The sequence below is a fragment of the Lissotriton vulgaris genome, chromosome 5, assembly GCF_964263255.1.
Source record: "Lissotriton vulgaris chromosome 5, aLisVul1.2, whole genome shotgun sequence".
NCBI lineage: Eukaryota > Metazoa > Chordata > Amphibia > Caudata > Salamandridae > Lissotriton > Lissotriton vulgaris.
The window spans coordinates 1,530,214,719-1,530,232,584 of NC_141693.1; the positions used below are offsets into that span (position 1 = coordinate 1,530,214,719).

Here is a 17,866-nt window from a genome sequence, read left to right on the forward strand (position 1 = left end):
TAATGTCAACCCCGACACGGGCAGGATTTCTGCTTCGACCAACTGAAAAGCTCCAGAGCTCAAGACTTAAAGATTTCTAAACCAAGATGGAGAACCTCAATCAAATCCAGCTTGACAAATGTTGGTGATAACAATAACAATGTGTGGAATTGTTTAACAAGGAGACAAAGCAATAATTATTTATTATTGATGTAGACATATATTTGGTGCATCTAGATTTATCATGCACAGAAGGGATAAACTTTTTTCTTCTGTATTGAAATGCTTTACATACCGTTCTACTGAGTTAAGCTTGCCTACTTACAGCCAGTTGCCAAGGGTTGAGCCAGGGACTAATGTTTTGAAACCTTGTCTGGACCTATACTTGGTAGCCTTTTTGCTAGTGGTAGGTCCGTACTTACCCCTACTAATAATCAGTGTTCCACCTCTACCACATAACAAAGATAATAATTCAGTACATGCCACATGAACAGTGGGTGAAATGACACAGGGTAGTCTCAGTTCTGTGCACGTAGTAGGAAGAAATATGAAAGTGATGTTCCAGAAGATCCTATTCCATAGCATGGCCTTGCAAAGAAAATGTTGATTTTGTAGTTCATTATATCTGGTTGTTCATTAATTGCTCTGAGATTAAGTAGGAGGACTGCTATATGTCGTCTCCCATGTGAATGCTTGGTGAGTGGCTCATAAGTCCCATAATAATTTTGAAAGTTAGAAATGCAATATTCAAGCATATTTAGATGTTTTCTATTTCACGCATACTTTTTAATATGGTTCTAATCTAGCACTGTATGACACTTACGGCTATTCAGTCCGATATCACTTGCTGCTAGAAAGAATAAAATGAGAATAATATATTTAAGGAGCTGCAAGTTACAATATTCCACACAGACCACAAGGTTCAGATGTGGGTTAAGTTAAGGGAAGAATGTAAGCAAATTCACGTAGAAAGGGGAATTCAGAGCCAGTAAGCTATTAACAAAATCCTCTTCAAAAAGGGGGGAAGTTAAGTTGCGGAAGGCAAAGAACCAAGTAAAGAAACACATTTGCTGACCCTTATCTTTTTATTATTTTTACAGAAACAATGTACATAAACGTCGTTATCGAATGCCAAAAAGATAGCTAGTTCATGGTAAGCTGAAAAATTAGACATAGGCGTCAGGTGAAGAGTTGTTAATATTTTGGATTAAACAGCCTTAAAAGCTTCTAGAGTGTTTTAATGTAACTCCCTTCTGCCGCGTCACCAAGTGCAGATGGTCTATCGAATGAAAATATACGCTCTTTGTAATGGAGTTTGTTCCAAGAAGGATACCTCTGTTTAATGTTTTGTCTGATTTTGACATTCAGTAGTACTGAACCATGTTAAGCTTAAGTTTCAGAAATGTTAGATTTGATTCAAGAACACAGAGTTGGTTATACAGAGATACTCCTTAAGTGAAGATCGAACTTTAGGGCTGTTTAGCAAAATACTGAAACAATGCCCCAGAGTCTGTCCAATATTTACATGACAGCCATCATTACGAAAGGATAATAATTATCAAGGAAACCCTCTATGTGCCTCTTTTGGGATTACATGATCTGTGAAGTTATTGTAGGCTTGTCTTTTTCCGATTCTCTTGTTTAAATAGAGGTGGAATTTGTCATTACTCTGCAGATTTTCACGATGCAACATTTACTCCCCTTTAATTTAACACACCCAAAGAACTAAATGAACCTTTTTAGGTCTCGCCTGAGCCAGCGCATAGATTGTTCTGGCGAGAGATTTAGTAAGTGGGCTTTAAAAATCAGACCACACGCTTTTGCTCGTGGCCTAAAGCTTGCGGTTATGCTTGTGGTTATGCACACAGTCGCCATCTGGCTTTCCGTCATGGCTCATTAAGCGCATCGCTCGAGATCACTTTTACTGTTGCGGCTGCGTCACTTTCACGGCTGTGCGGACAATGTTGTTTTAATTTAGTTTTTGTTGTCACTTTGGCGGTCATCCATCGGCACACAGAATCTCGCCTTGTCCGAGTTTTTATTAGTGCACTAGTTGCATTTATCATGTGTGTAAGGACTTCACCACAAATTCTTCTTACTCCTCCTCCTTCTGGGTGAACAAACTAACATCGAAGCATCTCGGGGCACAAGAAGCAGCTATGGACGCAAGTATGGGCGCCAAGCCACTTCTCGGTTGGGTTGGAGTGTAAAGCGGGGCATCATCCAGGGCTATTAATGAAACCTCGAGCCCCACCTGCTTATTTTCATTTTCATAGAATTCCCACAATTGTGCTTCTGTCTCCCGTCACTCATTTTCTTCAGTGGTGCACTACAAAGCACCCATTACTTTGAGCTTCCCCAAACATGTTTAAAGGATTGCCTTGTTTAACTTTTAAATTTATTGTCTTTTTCTTGTTACTTATTTCCTGCTGTTCAAATTGAGTAAAAGCCTCTGGAGCCGGTGGGACTATGTTTCCCATGATGTCCTGTTACCTGCTAACCATGCCTGCATTCTTGACTTTGTTCAATGTTTGCATTACTCCCTCGAAGCCTGAAGGCATCATTCAAATCTCTGGGCATTTCTTAGACTTGACCCTACTCTTCTACTCAATCTCTGCCCCTGCCTCTATCACGCTTGTTACCTCCATCCGCAGAGCACCTTCTCAACACAGAAGGCTCATTTAGGGGCCCATTATGATCGCGGACGGACTTGAGTCCGTCCACGATCACTGAATAGGAGGGAACCTCCTGTGCAATTACGATGTGACCGCCACCATGGCGGTCACATCCTCTATTTTTAACATTGCGGCGGGTACCGCTTCAAGCAGCACCCGCCGCAATGTTAAAAATGCATGCAATGCATTTGTATGCAGAAAGCGGCAGGCACCATGCGGTGCCTGCCGATTTCTGCATGCAAATGCAGGGGGGTACCATGGGTACCCCCCATGTGCACCCCCCCCTTCACCCAGGGGGCCCGCAATGGGCCCCCGCAGTCCGTATGCTTTTCCACGGCGGAAAACCCGCCACGGAAAAGCTTATTTTTTTGGGCATCCTAATATGGCTGGCGGTGTCTGAGAGACACCGCCACCATATTAGGGCTTTTCCGCCGCGGTTGTAAGCCAACCACGGCGGAAAAGCTGCGGACTGAAAACAGGACCCACCAGCCATCCTAATATGGCGGTGGGTCTTTGGTGGGTCCGCTGCGGTTTTTCCGCATTCTCCGGGCCGGCGGTGGCTTCCGCAGGCCCGGAGGATGCAGAAAATCCGCACTCCTAATGTGCTCCCTAGTCTCTGAAGCACAAGCTTCACCACTGAGCATGGGCAGAAAATCCGTTCCGCTCGCGGATTTTGGGTAAATTCGCAATCCGCGAACTCTCACAAATTTACTGAAAATCCGCAAATTCGTACGCAGCAGATTTTTTTGCTAGGTGATACAATATTGCGGCGTGCGGCGTTCACTTACCGTCATTCGGCGTTTGCATTTTTTTTTGAGATATTTTGCGAGTGCTGCGCCATTTTGGATCTTGCTGCCGGATCCCGCTGGAGTTTGGCGACGCATCGCGAGAGTTCGCAATTGCGAGCATGTAGATGCGGCGGGCAGCAACAATCTCGCACTCGCGAAATTACAAAATTTGCAATTCTGAACAAGTTGACATTTGCCTGCACTTTTTTGGATTTGAGGGCTTTTTGACTTTCTTTGGATCACTTTTGGATTAGAAATCAACTTTCACAAGTAAGTTTGTTTGGGGCATTACAGTTGCTTTTCTGCAGGAAAATGAGTTTTGCAAAACTGAAAGCACTCAGCAGGTGCAAAAGTTCCAACTCATCATTAGTAACCATTCCCTGTAGTGCTTCCTGAGGGGCCCCTCCAGAGTTCAGTTGCCTACGTTTGTTTGGGGCATTTCAGTTGCTGTTCTGCAGAAAAACGAGTTTTGCATAACTGAAAGCACTCAGCAGGAGCAAAAGTTCAAACTCATCATTAGTAACCATTCCCTGTAGTGCTTCCTGAGGGGCCCCTCCAGAGTTCAGTTGCCTATTTGCAACTATTCTATGACCCTGCTTTGACCCTCACAGCAGGCTCATAGAATAACTACAAGTAGGCCACAAAGGTCCTGGGAAAAAAAATTGCACTGCAACAGAAAGAAAATTACAGATAAGGAAGCAGGTGCCAGACAGGAAATTTATATTCAGTGACACATTAATCAACCCCAAATTAATTCATGTCAGTTGAAGTAGGGCAGGTGTGCTTGCTTTCCCCCCCCCCATAATCTACAGTGATGAACCAGATATTAATTCATGTCAGTTGAAGCAGGGCAGGTGTGCTTGCTTTTCCCCCCCATAATCTACAGTGATGAATCAGTGGGTGGCAGTGATGTACCAGAGGGTGGCATGGGTGAATCAGAGGGTGGCAGTGGTGAAACAGAGGGTGCTGTGAACCTGTGTTGATGAACCAGACGTAGAAACAACAAAGTTGCGACCGTTGCGAGCCGACAAGTAACTGGCACAAAACCCTCGCGAACTGGCAGAAACCCTTGCGAACACAAAAAAAAATCCGGAAATTTGCGAGAGTTCGCGGATTTTGCGGATTGCAAGTTCACAAATACGCAAATTCGCGAACGCCAGAATCTCAAAATTTGCCCATGCTTATTCACCACTATATTTTTGAGTCCCGGCTCCTTCATCTTCTTATTTCGTGCCTCTATGACCTTTTCCTGAGGTCAAATCTTATTTTTGACAAAAACGTCTTTACATCGTTATGATCCCAAGAGGTTGAACATGCAGTCACCACCCACCCACAATTGTTTATCCTCTTACAGATTTACACCAAACATAGATGTAGATCAATGAGAGTAAATATATAATTTTTGGGGTATTTGTGCTGCACGGCAAAATGTAATGTAGAAAAACATCATTATGAAAATGTTTGGACGGCCCCACTTTGTCCCAATCAGAACAAGCATTGTGCACATGATGTGGCCTATCTTTAAGCTTTTGAATGACATACGCTTGTTGCCAAAAAGCTTCAGCATCGCATCTACATTTGGTAAATTCTGATTTCTTTGCTGAAACTGCACTCTAGCGCAACTCTACATTTTTCATACAGCTTTCTTTCTTTGGTTTCCAAATTACAGCAACAAAATAAACATTATACCCTTTTAGGATCCCTACACTCCACCAACGGAATTGTAGGGCATGCGACCAGAACATGGTGCAACTGATTAGCACTACCACCCCCCTGCAGTGCTTCCCCATCTGTGAGTCACTGCACCATAGTGCGCCGTCAAAACTAGCCAGAGGTGGCAAGCACAAAGCACACAGTTTGAGAACGAGAGCAAGCTAAATTTATGAAGAGTATCTTGTTGAATGTGTCAATGATTAAAAATATATACAGGTAAGGCGATAAGTAATTCATTTTCACTACTGATAACATGGTGACTTAGCATGCCTGCTGCAAAGCAGTGTGTGACCTGGTCCAAGAGGGAACTTTAGACTGTTATGCAGCCGATATGAATATTGGAAAATTATCGCTACGCTTGCATATGGTTTTGCTTAAGCACTACTCAGAACAGTAATTCATATTAGCTATGTGCCCCCCAGGTCAGGGCAGAGCAAAGTCTTCTCTTTCCTTATATCACCAGGTGGCACATTTGTTTACAGTGCATAATGCCGAGGCCTGCTGATATAAGGACTTGCCTACCCCTTCTGCCAGTGTGCTGTTTGCTGGGGGGAATCCTGCAGTGCTTCTTTATTTTTGCCAAGGAACCAGGAGAGAGGAACTGTGTGTGTACTCTCACGCTTGCTAAGAAAATCTCCAAGGACTGGAAGAGTGCCAGTCTCCTGCTGAAGTCACAGGGCTAAAGGACTTCATCTGCTTAAAGTGCTATTTGCTGGAACCTGTGAATCCAGCACCTCTGAAAGAACCAGCCATCTCGACGCCGACGGACGTCGCCGAATCCAGCTCGACATAGTGAGTACGGCTCCAGTGTCCCGCTTCCTTGACGCCGGCCGCCGGGCCCGATCGACGCCAGCAGCAACGCCAGTGAGTAGTGAGTTCGGCTCCAGCTCCAAGGGACCTCGTGTCTGCACCGCTGCTGATTGCATCGCCCTCGTGCCATCTCGACGCCGTGAGCGCTGCTCACACTTGCAACAGAATCATCGACATCGACGACTGCTGAGACCTGATCGACACCGAAGACGCGACGCCGGATTGCTGGACGCCGCTGATCATCGTGTGCTTCATTTTCCAAGGTACTGTGTTGTTGGGGGTCCGTGTGACTCCGGGCTCGACGTAGCGCTCCTCGCGGTCGACGCCGAACCTTTGGATTAACTTTGCCTCGACGTCGTGTAGCTCCCGTGTGGGTTACCTTGTTGCTAAGAACTGTGTTTCCAAGAAGAAGAATTGCTTTGATACGAGCCACTTTTTCTCTGGCTACTGTTATGGACACCATTCCCCCCCTTTGCCCCGGCTGTGGGTACCAGCTTTCGCAATCTCGTCTGCCAGGCTCCTTAGCCTCGGATACCTTTAATAACACTCTGTCTCATGACATGGATATCAGTTCCTTTCATGGTTACCGAGCTGCGCTTATCAACACACGCTCCCTTCCATCCCATAGCCTTCTGATCAGCGAGTTTATTCTCACATATGACCTTGATTTTCTTTTCGCTACCGAAACCTGGGGAGATGCCGGCTCAGGACCGGACTTCTGCAATGCAACCCCTAAAGGCTATAGTGTAGCCAGGCATGATAGACTCATAGGAAGAGGTGGTGGACTCGCCATTATTTACAAGAACCAGTATCGTACCACACTTGATCCTATACACTCCACCAATTGTGAAGCTGCCACTGTTGCTATCAGCATAAATCATAAACAAGCCCTTAAAGGAATCCTGTTATACCGCCCTCTTCGTCCTCGAAGTTCCTTTCTCTCCACTCTTTCGGATTTCAATGACCATATCATAAGCTCAATGGAATACATGATATTGGGAGATTTCAATTTCTATTTGGAAGAGCAGGATAATCACGAAACAACTCAACTTACTGATGACCTCTTGACTCTAGGACTTCACTTCATCAACTGGTAAAGGGAGCTACACATCAGGCGGGACATACATTAGATGGTTTGTTCACCAACAATCCTGATATCTCTGTATTGGACACTCTTCCCCTTATGTGGTCCGATCATAGGGCTATTATCTTTGGGATACTCACCCGGACTGCTAATCCTCCCCCCCCCCAGGCCACGAATCAGGACAGGGACTCGTGCCTGGAAGAATGCGGATATCCCTCAGATGTTAGACCTTCTCACACTATCCTGTCCTACGGGAAGAGGTAACCCTGCTCTATCAGCCTCCGATTTCCAAGACTGGATTCGGAATGCTGCTGACCAAGTGGCCCCAGAGAAGCTCACGAGACCTAACCGAACAACTCAGTCGGCGGCTTGGTATACCGAGGATCTAAGGCTCCATCGACAACATTGCAGGAACCTGGAAAGGTGTTGGAGGAAATTTTATTGCCCCATAGCCAAGCAATCCTATAAGGACGCCCTCACAATATATAAAAAGGCAATCATAGCTCGAAAAAGCACCTTCTTCTCGGCCCAAATAGAGAATGCCAAGAACTCTGCTAGAGAACTGTTCTCAGTTGTCACCACGTTGTCCACTCCTTCCACAGGTTCCGGGGTTGAACCCTCTCAGACTTTTTGTAATGCTCTGTCCACCTTTTTTATTACTAAGGTGGCAGACAAATACTCATCCTTTGAAGGGGATATAAGGACCCGACCCAGAGTTTGCATTAGGGAAGAATTAACACCTCAACACGATCACGATCTTCTCCCCTTCTTTGCCTCCACTACGCAAGACCACATCAGCAAGCTTATTCTCTCTATTAAGTCTGGCTCCCCCTTGGACCCTTGCCCTCCCTCTGTGATGGCTAATCTTAGCGAAGTGATCTCGCGACCACTTATGGAAATTTGCAACACCGCATTCCAAACCGGTCAATATCCAACCTCTTGGAAGAAGGCGGTGATTAAACCCCTCTTGAAAAAACCCTCCCTGGACCCCACAGCTGTGGCTAGCTATAGACCAATTGCGTGTCTCCCCTTTCCTGCCAAAATATGCGAATCCTTGATGAACAAACAACTGTCGGAGTTCGTCGATACTCACCAACTTCTCGACGAAACGCAGTTTGGTTTCAGGAAAGGGCATGGAACCGAGACCGCGTTAATAAAGGCCTCAGATGAGATTAGAGCCATCATGGATCAGGGAGGTGTGGCCGTCCTGATTCTCTTGGATCTGTCTGCGGCCTTTGACACGGTCGACCATGCTATTTTGGTCGACCGTGTCGCAGCCCTGGGGATAAACGGCATGGCCAGGGATCTCATTTCATCTTTCCTGGCCAACCGTACCCAGACAGTGAAGTTGGGTGATTTCTACTCTCCTGTCTCTGCACTCCCTTGTGGAGTCCCACAGGGCTCCTCGCTAAGTCCAACGCTATTTAATATCTATGTAGCGGACTTAGCGAGGGTAATAAAGGCCCATGGGCTGCGACTGACATCCTACGCAGATGACACCCAACTGGTCCTGGCAATCCACAAGGACGGCCCAGTGGTGGCAACTAACTTCCAAAAGGCCATGCTTGCTGTTAGCACTTGGATGGCCTCCAATTGTTTGAGGCTCAACTCGGACAAAACCGAGATTATGACCTTCGGTAAGCTCTCCCCGGAATGGTCCTCCATCTGGTGGCCTGTCCAGCTGGGTTCTCCACCTGTCCCGGTAGAAAAGGTTAGAAACCTGGGAGTTATTTTTGATAGCAAGTTGTCATTCAGCCTTCATGTCAACAAGTTTGTGTCAGCTGCGTTCTTTATTTTAAAGAAAATCAAAAAATGACTGCCTTACCTCCCTACCTCAGCGGGGAAGACCCTAGTTTCCACCTTAGTATTTTCAAAAATTTATTACGGGAATGCCCTCTTTCTAAATACTCAAAAACACGTCCTATCAAAGCTTCAGTCGATACAGAATGCGGCGGCAAGGATTCTTCTTGATATCCCCCGTCGCCAGTCCACCACTCCCGCCATTCGTCATTTGCATTGGCTAAAAGTAGAGAGCCAAATTAAATTCAAGGCCCTCTGTATTGCCTATAAGGCAGCACATGGCGTCGGACCTAAATTTTTGACAGAAGCGTTTCAGCTGTATACCCCCAAGAGGCAGCTTAGATCCGCCAACATCTGCTCTCTTCCAGTGCCTCGTACAAGAACGGTTACAAGGGGAGCAGGCGCTTTCTGGTGGCTACACCCAAACTGTGGAACTCACTGCCATTGGCGATTAAAACTGCCCCCAATTTGATGAGCTTCCGTAGGCTCTTAAAAACATGGCTGTTTAACCAGTAGAGTTGCTGTCTGATCGTAATTAGCTTCCATATGCGCCGAGACACCTTCGGGTATTTGTATGCGCAATAAAAATCTCGAAAATAAATAAATAAAATAATATTGCTGGCAGGCAGCTCTGAACCTATGCTGGAATCAAACCCGCTTGGCACATGTTAGCAGGAGTGAGCATCCAGTTTTGCACTGGGGGTATATAATTAAAAGGCACATTCTGCCTGCTTTATATTAAGTACCTTCAGACAACTTAATCAGAAATTCATCTTTTAAAACGGTGGCAGAGCCCACCGCTCATACAAAAATACAGTTCTCATTTTAATGCTAACAAATAAATAAATGCACAGCGGCCAAGGACCTCCCTGGTAGCTGGAGATGCAGATGTCTATCTGTATATCGCTAAACAGTGGCTTAGGCCTGTTCCAAGGGTTTTCAAGTTGGCCAGTTTGTAAGACAAAGGAAATGACTATGAAGGGTGAATCTGTCTGGAATCCGCAAAAATTCAACTATAAACACTTCCTTTTTCCATCATTCCACTCCATGCCATATAATTACAAACAATCAAATAAACTCCACTCAATTCAACTCCACACCATGCCACAAAATTCCACTTCACATAATACCACTATCCTACAAAATTACACTCCACACAACACAATTCAACTCCAGATATTTTCACTACACAATTACACTCTTACCTACATTTCACACCAGATATTTACACTCTACAAGTCTCTACTAAATTTAAAAACACATAATTCCACTCCACAAAGAAATTCAACTTCGTAACATGCCACATAATTCTACACATTATAATACTAGTCCACCCAGTGCTACATAATACCACTCCAAACCATCCCACATAATTCCACACAACACCACACAATTCAATGCCACACAATTCTGCACTACACAACAAAATTGCCATGCACATAATACCACTCAGTGCCACATAATTAAACTCCACATAATTACACTCAACTCAATACAACATGAAACACCCCACATAAATGCATTCTATACAACATACCAGCAATCCACATAAATGCACTGCACATGAAACAATTCAAATAAGCATGATTTTACGGACTGCCACACAGTTTCACGCCACACAATTCAACTCTACAAATTTCCAATACACACCACATAATTCAATACAAAACAACATATTTAAACTACACAACATAATTCCACAACACACCACATACCTCCAATCCACACCACAAATTTCCACATCATGCCACAAAAAGTAACAGCACTACACAATTCAAATCCACAACATGCCACTATACAACACACAGTGCCATTCTACATAATTAACTCCATAACACACAATCTCACTCCTCACAATTCCACTACAGTTAATACCATTTAGTAACTAATCACATAATTCCAAAACATACAATATATTTCCACTGCACAAAACCACAGCCCCAACTGCACACCACACATTTCCACAACAAATAATTCCAATACAACACATTTCAACCTCACACTTCCACCAACTCTAGCTCACCCCCACCTACCCACTGTCCTTCTCATCTCTCCTTCCCACTACCCCTATCATCTCACAATTCCACTGCCCCCTCTCATACAGGCTACCTTCCTGTACCTCCTTGCGCTATACACTAGTCCACCACTTGCCCCTCCCCTGCAGGTCCCCTCCGACTCGTCTATCTCACTCTCTCTCAATCCCTTCTCTTATGCACTCTTGCCACCTCTCTAATATTTGTTCACTTCATGTCTTCAAGCACAGTTTCTTTCCCATGTATCTCACATTTCTGCAAACATCTTTGCACCGTCATCCTTTCAAGACAACTGTATTGCCCAAATTGAACATGATCCCCAAAAGAAAGAACTTTCAATCCCCAAATCAATCAAAAGTGCAGTCTTGAGTTGAAAGGACACTATAGGAAATGGTAGCAGTAGGGCAGCCTAGATTGGGTGGCCCATCCAAGAGAAACTACACAGGAAATAGAAATGCATTAAGGATTAAGGGTGTCTCCCACACTTTCAGGGCCTACTGTCTAAAGCTATATTACGGTCGCAAACCCTCCAATTTGCAAAATTGCAAATAGGGCTTTTATGTCCCTCTTTGAATTGGAAATAGGAGTGGGCATAAAACGCCCCTCCCCCATATTTTAAGAATAGCAAAATCATGTATTAAAGAATAGAGACCACACTTAGTGCAGCAAACAACTGGAGTAGTGATTTTCAAAGGGGACTCTGCTACAGCTTCCTTTTTGTGAATTATGTTAAGCATCCTTGGGAGAATATGGCAGTGGTTCGGACCCACTGCCACCAGATCTCTTTTTTAAAACAGGAAAAAGCAGCAGCAATTTCATTGATGAGCACAAGCTGCTCTAAAAACATGTCTTCCTGTTGTGAATACAATTACGAGGATGGAGCCATGCTGTCCTCTACAGGTCCTCCCTGGCTTTGTAACCAATTTCTATTGGGATGGAGGGCGCGGTGGACATAAAATGTCACATGTCTTATTAATATCAAATATGAAGATTGGTTTCGATCTGGGTAAAAGGGCAATTTGTGGTGCCATATACTAACACAGAAGTGGCATCTCAAATTCACATCCCGGTTTGCACATGGTTGTTCGCACATTGAGCATTCCCTGAGGTGGTGCAATATGGTGGTGTGTTGTTGAGACAATTAGTTTTTTTCATATATTTGCTGTATGCACCCTCCTCTAAAGGAGGTACTAAGATAATAAAAAGAACATGATTCACTTACTTGTTTTATCATATGTTTGCCAACCACGTAACTCCAAAGGGAAGTCAGGGAATATACTTCATCTTCAAATGTATTCTTAAGTCTCTCCCATATGCTCATTGGGTTTTGGGGTGGCTTGGTGCAGTACTCTTTCAGCTTATTTTCATGATCCTCTATATTTTTGGACCAATATATGTCTTCATATATTAAAGACATGCACCTGCATAAATAAAATGTTGAATGAGTAATTAGGTCTTAAACCTAAACTAAATTAAGGCAGATTAATATTTGGGGTGGTCAACTGCCCACCTCAGGGAATAATAACACTTATTTTCACTAAATTAAACCAACCACAACTGCCTGGTAGCTAAGACGCAAGTATTTATGCAGTACCTAAAAAGTAATAAAGTGAAAACACTAAAAATTAAAAATCACAAAATGAGTTAGACATATATATTTAAATGTAAAACAGAATGACATTGCAAAGACAAAAATGCAATAAGGGGAACCACAGATAAGAATGTTTAAGGATTTAAATACAAGTAGCTCCAAAAAGCACAACGCACCATTAATAATCTATAGACCTGGTGGACCAGGACTTAGTTCAATTTGAAGTCATCCAACAGAACAATGGAGTCTATGCCTTTGTCCTGGTAGAATACAGAGCAGGTCTATTCCTTCAGGGATCCACCCAGGTCATAGAAAGCAGGTCCAGTCCTCTTCCGATTTTCTTCAGGTCCAGTAAGTGTTCTAAGGAGAGTGCTAACTTCATGGTTGGCACAAGCTAGTGGGTTGCGGAGACTCCGGCCTCCTCACTAACCGACGAGAGGTAAAGGTTCCAGGGACAACACTACTCACTTTTTCAGCAGTTCCTCTTGGCCTTAGTCCTAAAATCCTACAGTGCTCCTCCCTTGAATAGCCAAGATAGAGAAGCCCATTCTCCCTTGTGCAATGCCTGTATTCCAACACTGAGGTGTGACCAGGATAATGAGCAGTCTCCTCTCCTATGCCCATGTAAACCAATTCTTGGGGTAGCTTTCCTACCACCAGGTTTGATGCTAACCTGCCCAGGGTGAAAAAGGCTACTTCCTCCAGGTCTTCTCTTCCATTTACTTGTGAAAGAGCAAACGCCCTCTCAAGTTAATGAAGTTCCTTTTTTTCATCCTAACTGGTCTTTTGGCAAGCGGAAGAAAAACACTACCCACACCCAGGCCATTGTCTCTGCTCTGAAAGCAGTTGTGTCACCTCTTTAGAACCTCATTCACGTCAGGTACAGCCGAGGAGTTCCCGAAGAGCTAATGCAAATTAGCCTTTTGCTGCTTCAGGCTGGATAAAGGTAACTTTAAAAAAATTACATTTGAAATATATTTTATAACAATCTTGACTTTCCTGGTAGATTGAATTTCTAAAAACATATAAAATAAGTCTTTAAAGGCAGCCTATACCTGGTACGAGTCAAAGGTTATAGATCAAAGTGTATAATGTTTACTTTGACGTTTCCGATGTACCGGTTTCAGCCTGATACGAGTCCAAAGTTATAGATCAAAGTGTATAATGTTTACTTTGACGTTTCCGATGTACCGGTTTCAGCCTGATACGAGTCCAAAGTTATAGATCAAAGTGTATAATGTTTACTTTGACATTTCCGATGTACCGGTTTCAGCCTGATACGAGTCCAAAGTTATAGATCAAAGTGTATAATGTTTACTTTGACGTTTCCGATGTACCGGTTTCAGCCTGATACGAGTCCAAAGTTATAGATCAAAGTGTATAATGTTTACTTTGACGTTTCCGATGTACCGGTTTCAGCCTGATACGAGTCCAAAGTTATAGATCAAAGTGTATAATGTTTACTTTGACGTTTCCAATGTACCGGTTTCAGCCTGATACGAGTCCAAAGTTATAGATCAAAGTGTATAATGTTTACTTTGACATTTCCGATGTACCGGTTTCAGCCTGATACGAGTCCAAAGTTATAGATCAAAGTGTATAATGTTTACTTTGACGTTTAAGATGTACCGGTTTCAGCCTGATACGAGTCCAAAGTTATAGATCAAAGTGTATAATGTTTACTTTGACGTTTCCGATGTACCGGTTTCAGCCTGATACGAGTCCAAGGTTATAGATCAAAGTGTTTAATGTTTACTTTGACGTTTCCGATGTACCGGTTTCAGCCTGATACGAGTCCAAAGTTATAGATCAAAGTGTATAATGTTTACTTTGACGTTTCCGATGTACCGGTTTCAGCCTGATACGAGTCCAAAGTTATAGATCAAAGTGTATAATGTTTACTTTGACGTTTCCGATGTACCGGTTTCAGCCTGATACGAGTCCAAGGTTATAGATCAAAGTGTTTAATGTTTACTTTGACATTTCCGATGTACCGGTTTCAGCCTGATAAGTGCAATTCTTTTTTGGGCTACTGAGGTAATATGCCATATCGAAATTAACACATCTTCCACTCTCAAATGTTATTTGCACTGCAAGGTGTTTTAGGGGTGATTTATCTAATATTTAAATCAGATTTTCCCACTTGTAAAAAAAGGTGCCTCTGTGTGATTTTCAAAGGCTGCACAGCAAGGTCCAAGCTGCTGTTGTCCAGCCACACAGCATAGACCATGTTTTAACTGGCACTGTAATGGATGGCCCAATGTGTGATGCGGTCAACAGAAGGCATTTAATTTATCATGCCTGGGGTGTATTTCTGCACCATATCCTATGGCCTTATGGGAACTTTCATTATGTCAATCAAGTTTAAGCCAATGTTGACAAGTTTAAAGGGGACCAGAGGCATTTCAATTCTGTGTAGCAGAGGTAACAGTGTACAGAGAGAAAGTAATCTCACTACAGACTCCAAAATGATTGACTTTATCCAAGGGTAGAGCAGTGGACCCACAACATGCAAAAATGTTTGTGCCCCTTGTAGGCAAAAGAAACCTCAGTCTTTGACGTTTAGAGATGAAGCCAATTATTCCTCATCAACTGCTCAGTGCATTTAGGACCGGTCATCCTCTGGATTACTACCAACCTCAATAACGATGTGCCAAGTTATACATTTGCAGCAGCCCAGGAAAAAAGGCAGAGCAAACATATGGAAGACTGCCATCATAGACAGGGGGTAACTGTACAGGAGTCTCACAGTCTTTTTAATAGCATCAAACTCCTTAACCCCACTCGGGGAACAAGGTTCTGCAAGAGACAGTGGGCTCAGTTTAGACCCAGTACCTCTACATGGGTGTGTAAATGTGTATGCAGGGAGCACCGATGCATTAGCTAAGCATTAGGAAAGCCACTTGTTTGGAGTCCTTGATGGGAAGTTGATTTTGTATGCCCTAGAAATACTTAAAGGAATAGATTTAGAAGGACTTGCACGACCTACCTTTCCTTGATTGATTAGTTGAGTGTACATTAGAGTGTAAGAGTATGTTGAGCTTTGAGGTAATTGGGTTAGCTGCAAACTATTCTCAGGCAAACACTGCAGGACCATTACCATGCTGGGCAGGGGATGTGGGGAACAGATCTATCCTTTGAGTGTTCCTTTTAATTCAGGAACTAATCTAAGAGGAATTTCCTGACTGAGTGTATCCAAGGATCAAGGGTTGCCAAGCCTCCAGTGGTTACTAATGGCTTTCTGTGTCAAACAGAACACATTCATGTAGCAAACCTAAGCACACAAAATAAACAAGAGTTGCCAACCATGCACCCACTAATGGAGTAGGCAGTGCATTCGGGATGTACATGGGTTCACCACTAATGACATTTTCAGCACTAAGTTGTTATCCTACTTTTGCAAAAGGAGGAAAATTCAGATTGATCCCATCAAGGAAGGAAAATTAACCCTGGCTGAGATGTAGCAGAAATATGTTTTGTGATGGGAAAACTGCTTGTGTGAGATGCTAAGGCTAGAAAAATGAGAGGTAGTAAAAGTGTTTATATTGTTTGTGACTGGGTAGTTTAGGTAGCCTACAGTTGAAGGCATTACAATTAAACTTTTGAAAGAAAAGGTCTCAGGCTGAGGTTTTGTGATCCAAAAGCTTTCTATATTTGTGACCGCGAAATAGCTTTGGGGTATGCAAGACATCCACACTGTGATACAGTAACCAGATACTTTATCACTAAATAGGTTCACCATTGGAGGTGGCAGGTTTAGGGCATTCTTTCCAATAATTCCTTTCAATATGTAGCAATGGTTGGCGATTACGGCTGTGACCTACTGGAAACAAATATAGACAAGTTGTAGAATGTGTCCATTGTATTAAAAGCGTTCAAGATGGACACTTTATTGTCAACAGCAGAGCTGGCCTTTTTTTCACAGATCTTTTCGAACAGCCTTCAGCTTTAAGCCACGACCTACTTTCAAATAAACCTCCACAACCCACATGCGCTAAACCTGTCTTTTGTTTAATGTAAAGTACTTCTATCACCCCAAACTTTAGTAATTTCTAAACTGTGCAGCATATAACTTTTAAAATGCACAATTACCCTTGTCTCCAGGCTGATGTCATTTCCATGCTATCGACACACGTAAACTCAGCGACTCTGTAATGTATATGATTAGGGTGTTTTCAGTCGTCATCAATAATGTAATTTAACGTGTAATGAGTGATGTAATATATAAGGTCATAACTAGTGCTTAATGGGTGTGCAGTTGCAGTTCACATTGTTAGATCAGCAAACTATAACACGTTGACTTCAGAGTTGTTTTCCTTGTTTTCAAGCAGTAGTATTTACCTTTATGACACCTAGCTATACCGTCAACTAAAACTTGTTTCTTCTTTCAGCAAAGTACTGGTGTTCTTTTAACGCAAGCTAAGATATTATTAGCATACCTTGCAATCCTAACTATAATATAGCTTTAATGTTTCCTTTTTCAACTAGAGCATATATATAGTGTGACAACCTGGTTGTTTAAAGCAAAAACGTATCTCGGAAGAAGGGGCGATGCAGATAGCAGTCCAGGACCTCACCGGGCTGGTCCGATGAGATGAAATCTTGGAGGAGGCTCCAGATCAACAGGGGCCATGAGTGAGCCTGAGACTATAGAGTCTTGCTGGTGCTGCATGCTTTTCCCTCCTTACACAGTGGACAAAACACATTAGACTTTTGTTGTGCATAATGCCCTCACCTGCCGCGATCAGCAGAAGTAACAATGGACACCACTCACAAGGCCCTTCTGTGTAGGGTGATCAGGCGTCCCAGCTTTGCCAGGACGGTCCCCGTTTTTCACCAGCTGTCCGGGCAGATTTCAAGAAATTTAGCTCATGTTCTGGTTTTTGGAGAGGGTAGAGTAAAAACAGGGGGTGAGGGGGGATGGTGGGATTTATGTTTTACAAAGCTGGGATAGTTAGCAGTTGTTCCAAGAAAGCAATTTAATTCACAGGCAAACTACTGAGTTTATGTTTATGTATGTTCGTACTCAGGGCTTTAAGTGGGGGGAGGATCTATGGGGGTCTGAGCCCCCTCGTTTTTTTTTGGGGGGGGGGCTCAAAAGGGGGCTCTAGGGGGCTCTATTTTTGGGCCTCAAAGGTCAAAGGTGGGGTCACCAGACGTCCCGGTTTTTGTTTGGTGCTACTAGTGTGGGTAACATGTCTTGATAGTGAAATCCTGCCAATTTCGTTTTTTACTATTGAAAGGCCATCTTGCCCTTAGGATAACATGGGGAATGCTGTGTAACAAGTTTACCTGCATAGCCTCCCATAACGGCAAGGAAATCCTGCAATAGATTTCTACGTAATGAAAATAATTTTTACATGTTTTAAAGTGTTTGGTATTTTATGGCTTAT

The 17,866-nt window shown here is 43.4% G+C and overlaps 1 protein-coding gene across 2 annotated transcripts in view; it reads right to left on the minus strand.

The window, feature by feature from the left end:
* The window catches only part of LOC147712937 (cytosolic phospholipase A2 gamma-like), a 722,719-nt gene that overhangs the window by 573,592 nt on the left and 131,261 nt on the right, over positions 1-17,866 (minus strand). For both annotated transcript variants that reach the window (XM_086923600.1, XM_086923601.1), the window contains one exon: positions 12,105-12,303. In XM_086923600.1, the coding sequence (XP_086779726.1) occupies positions 12,105-12,303 (199 nt within the window). The remainder of the gene's footprint in view (positions 1-12,104; positions 12,304-17,866) is intronic.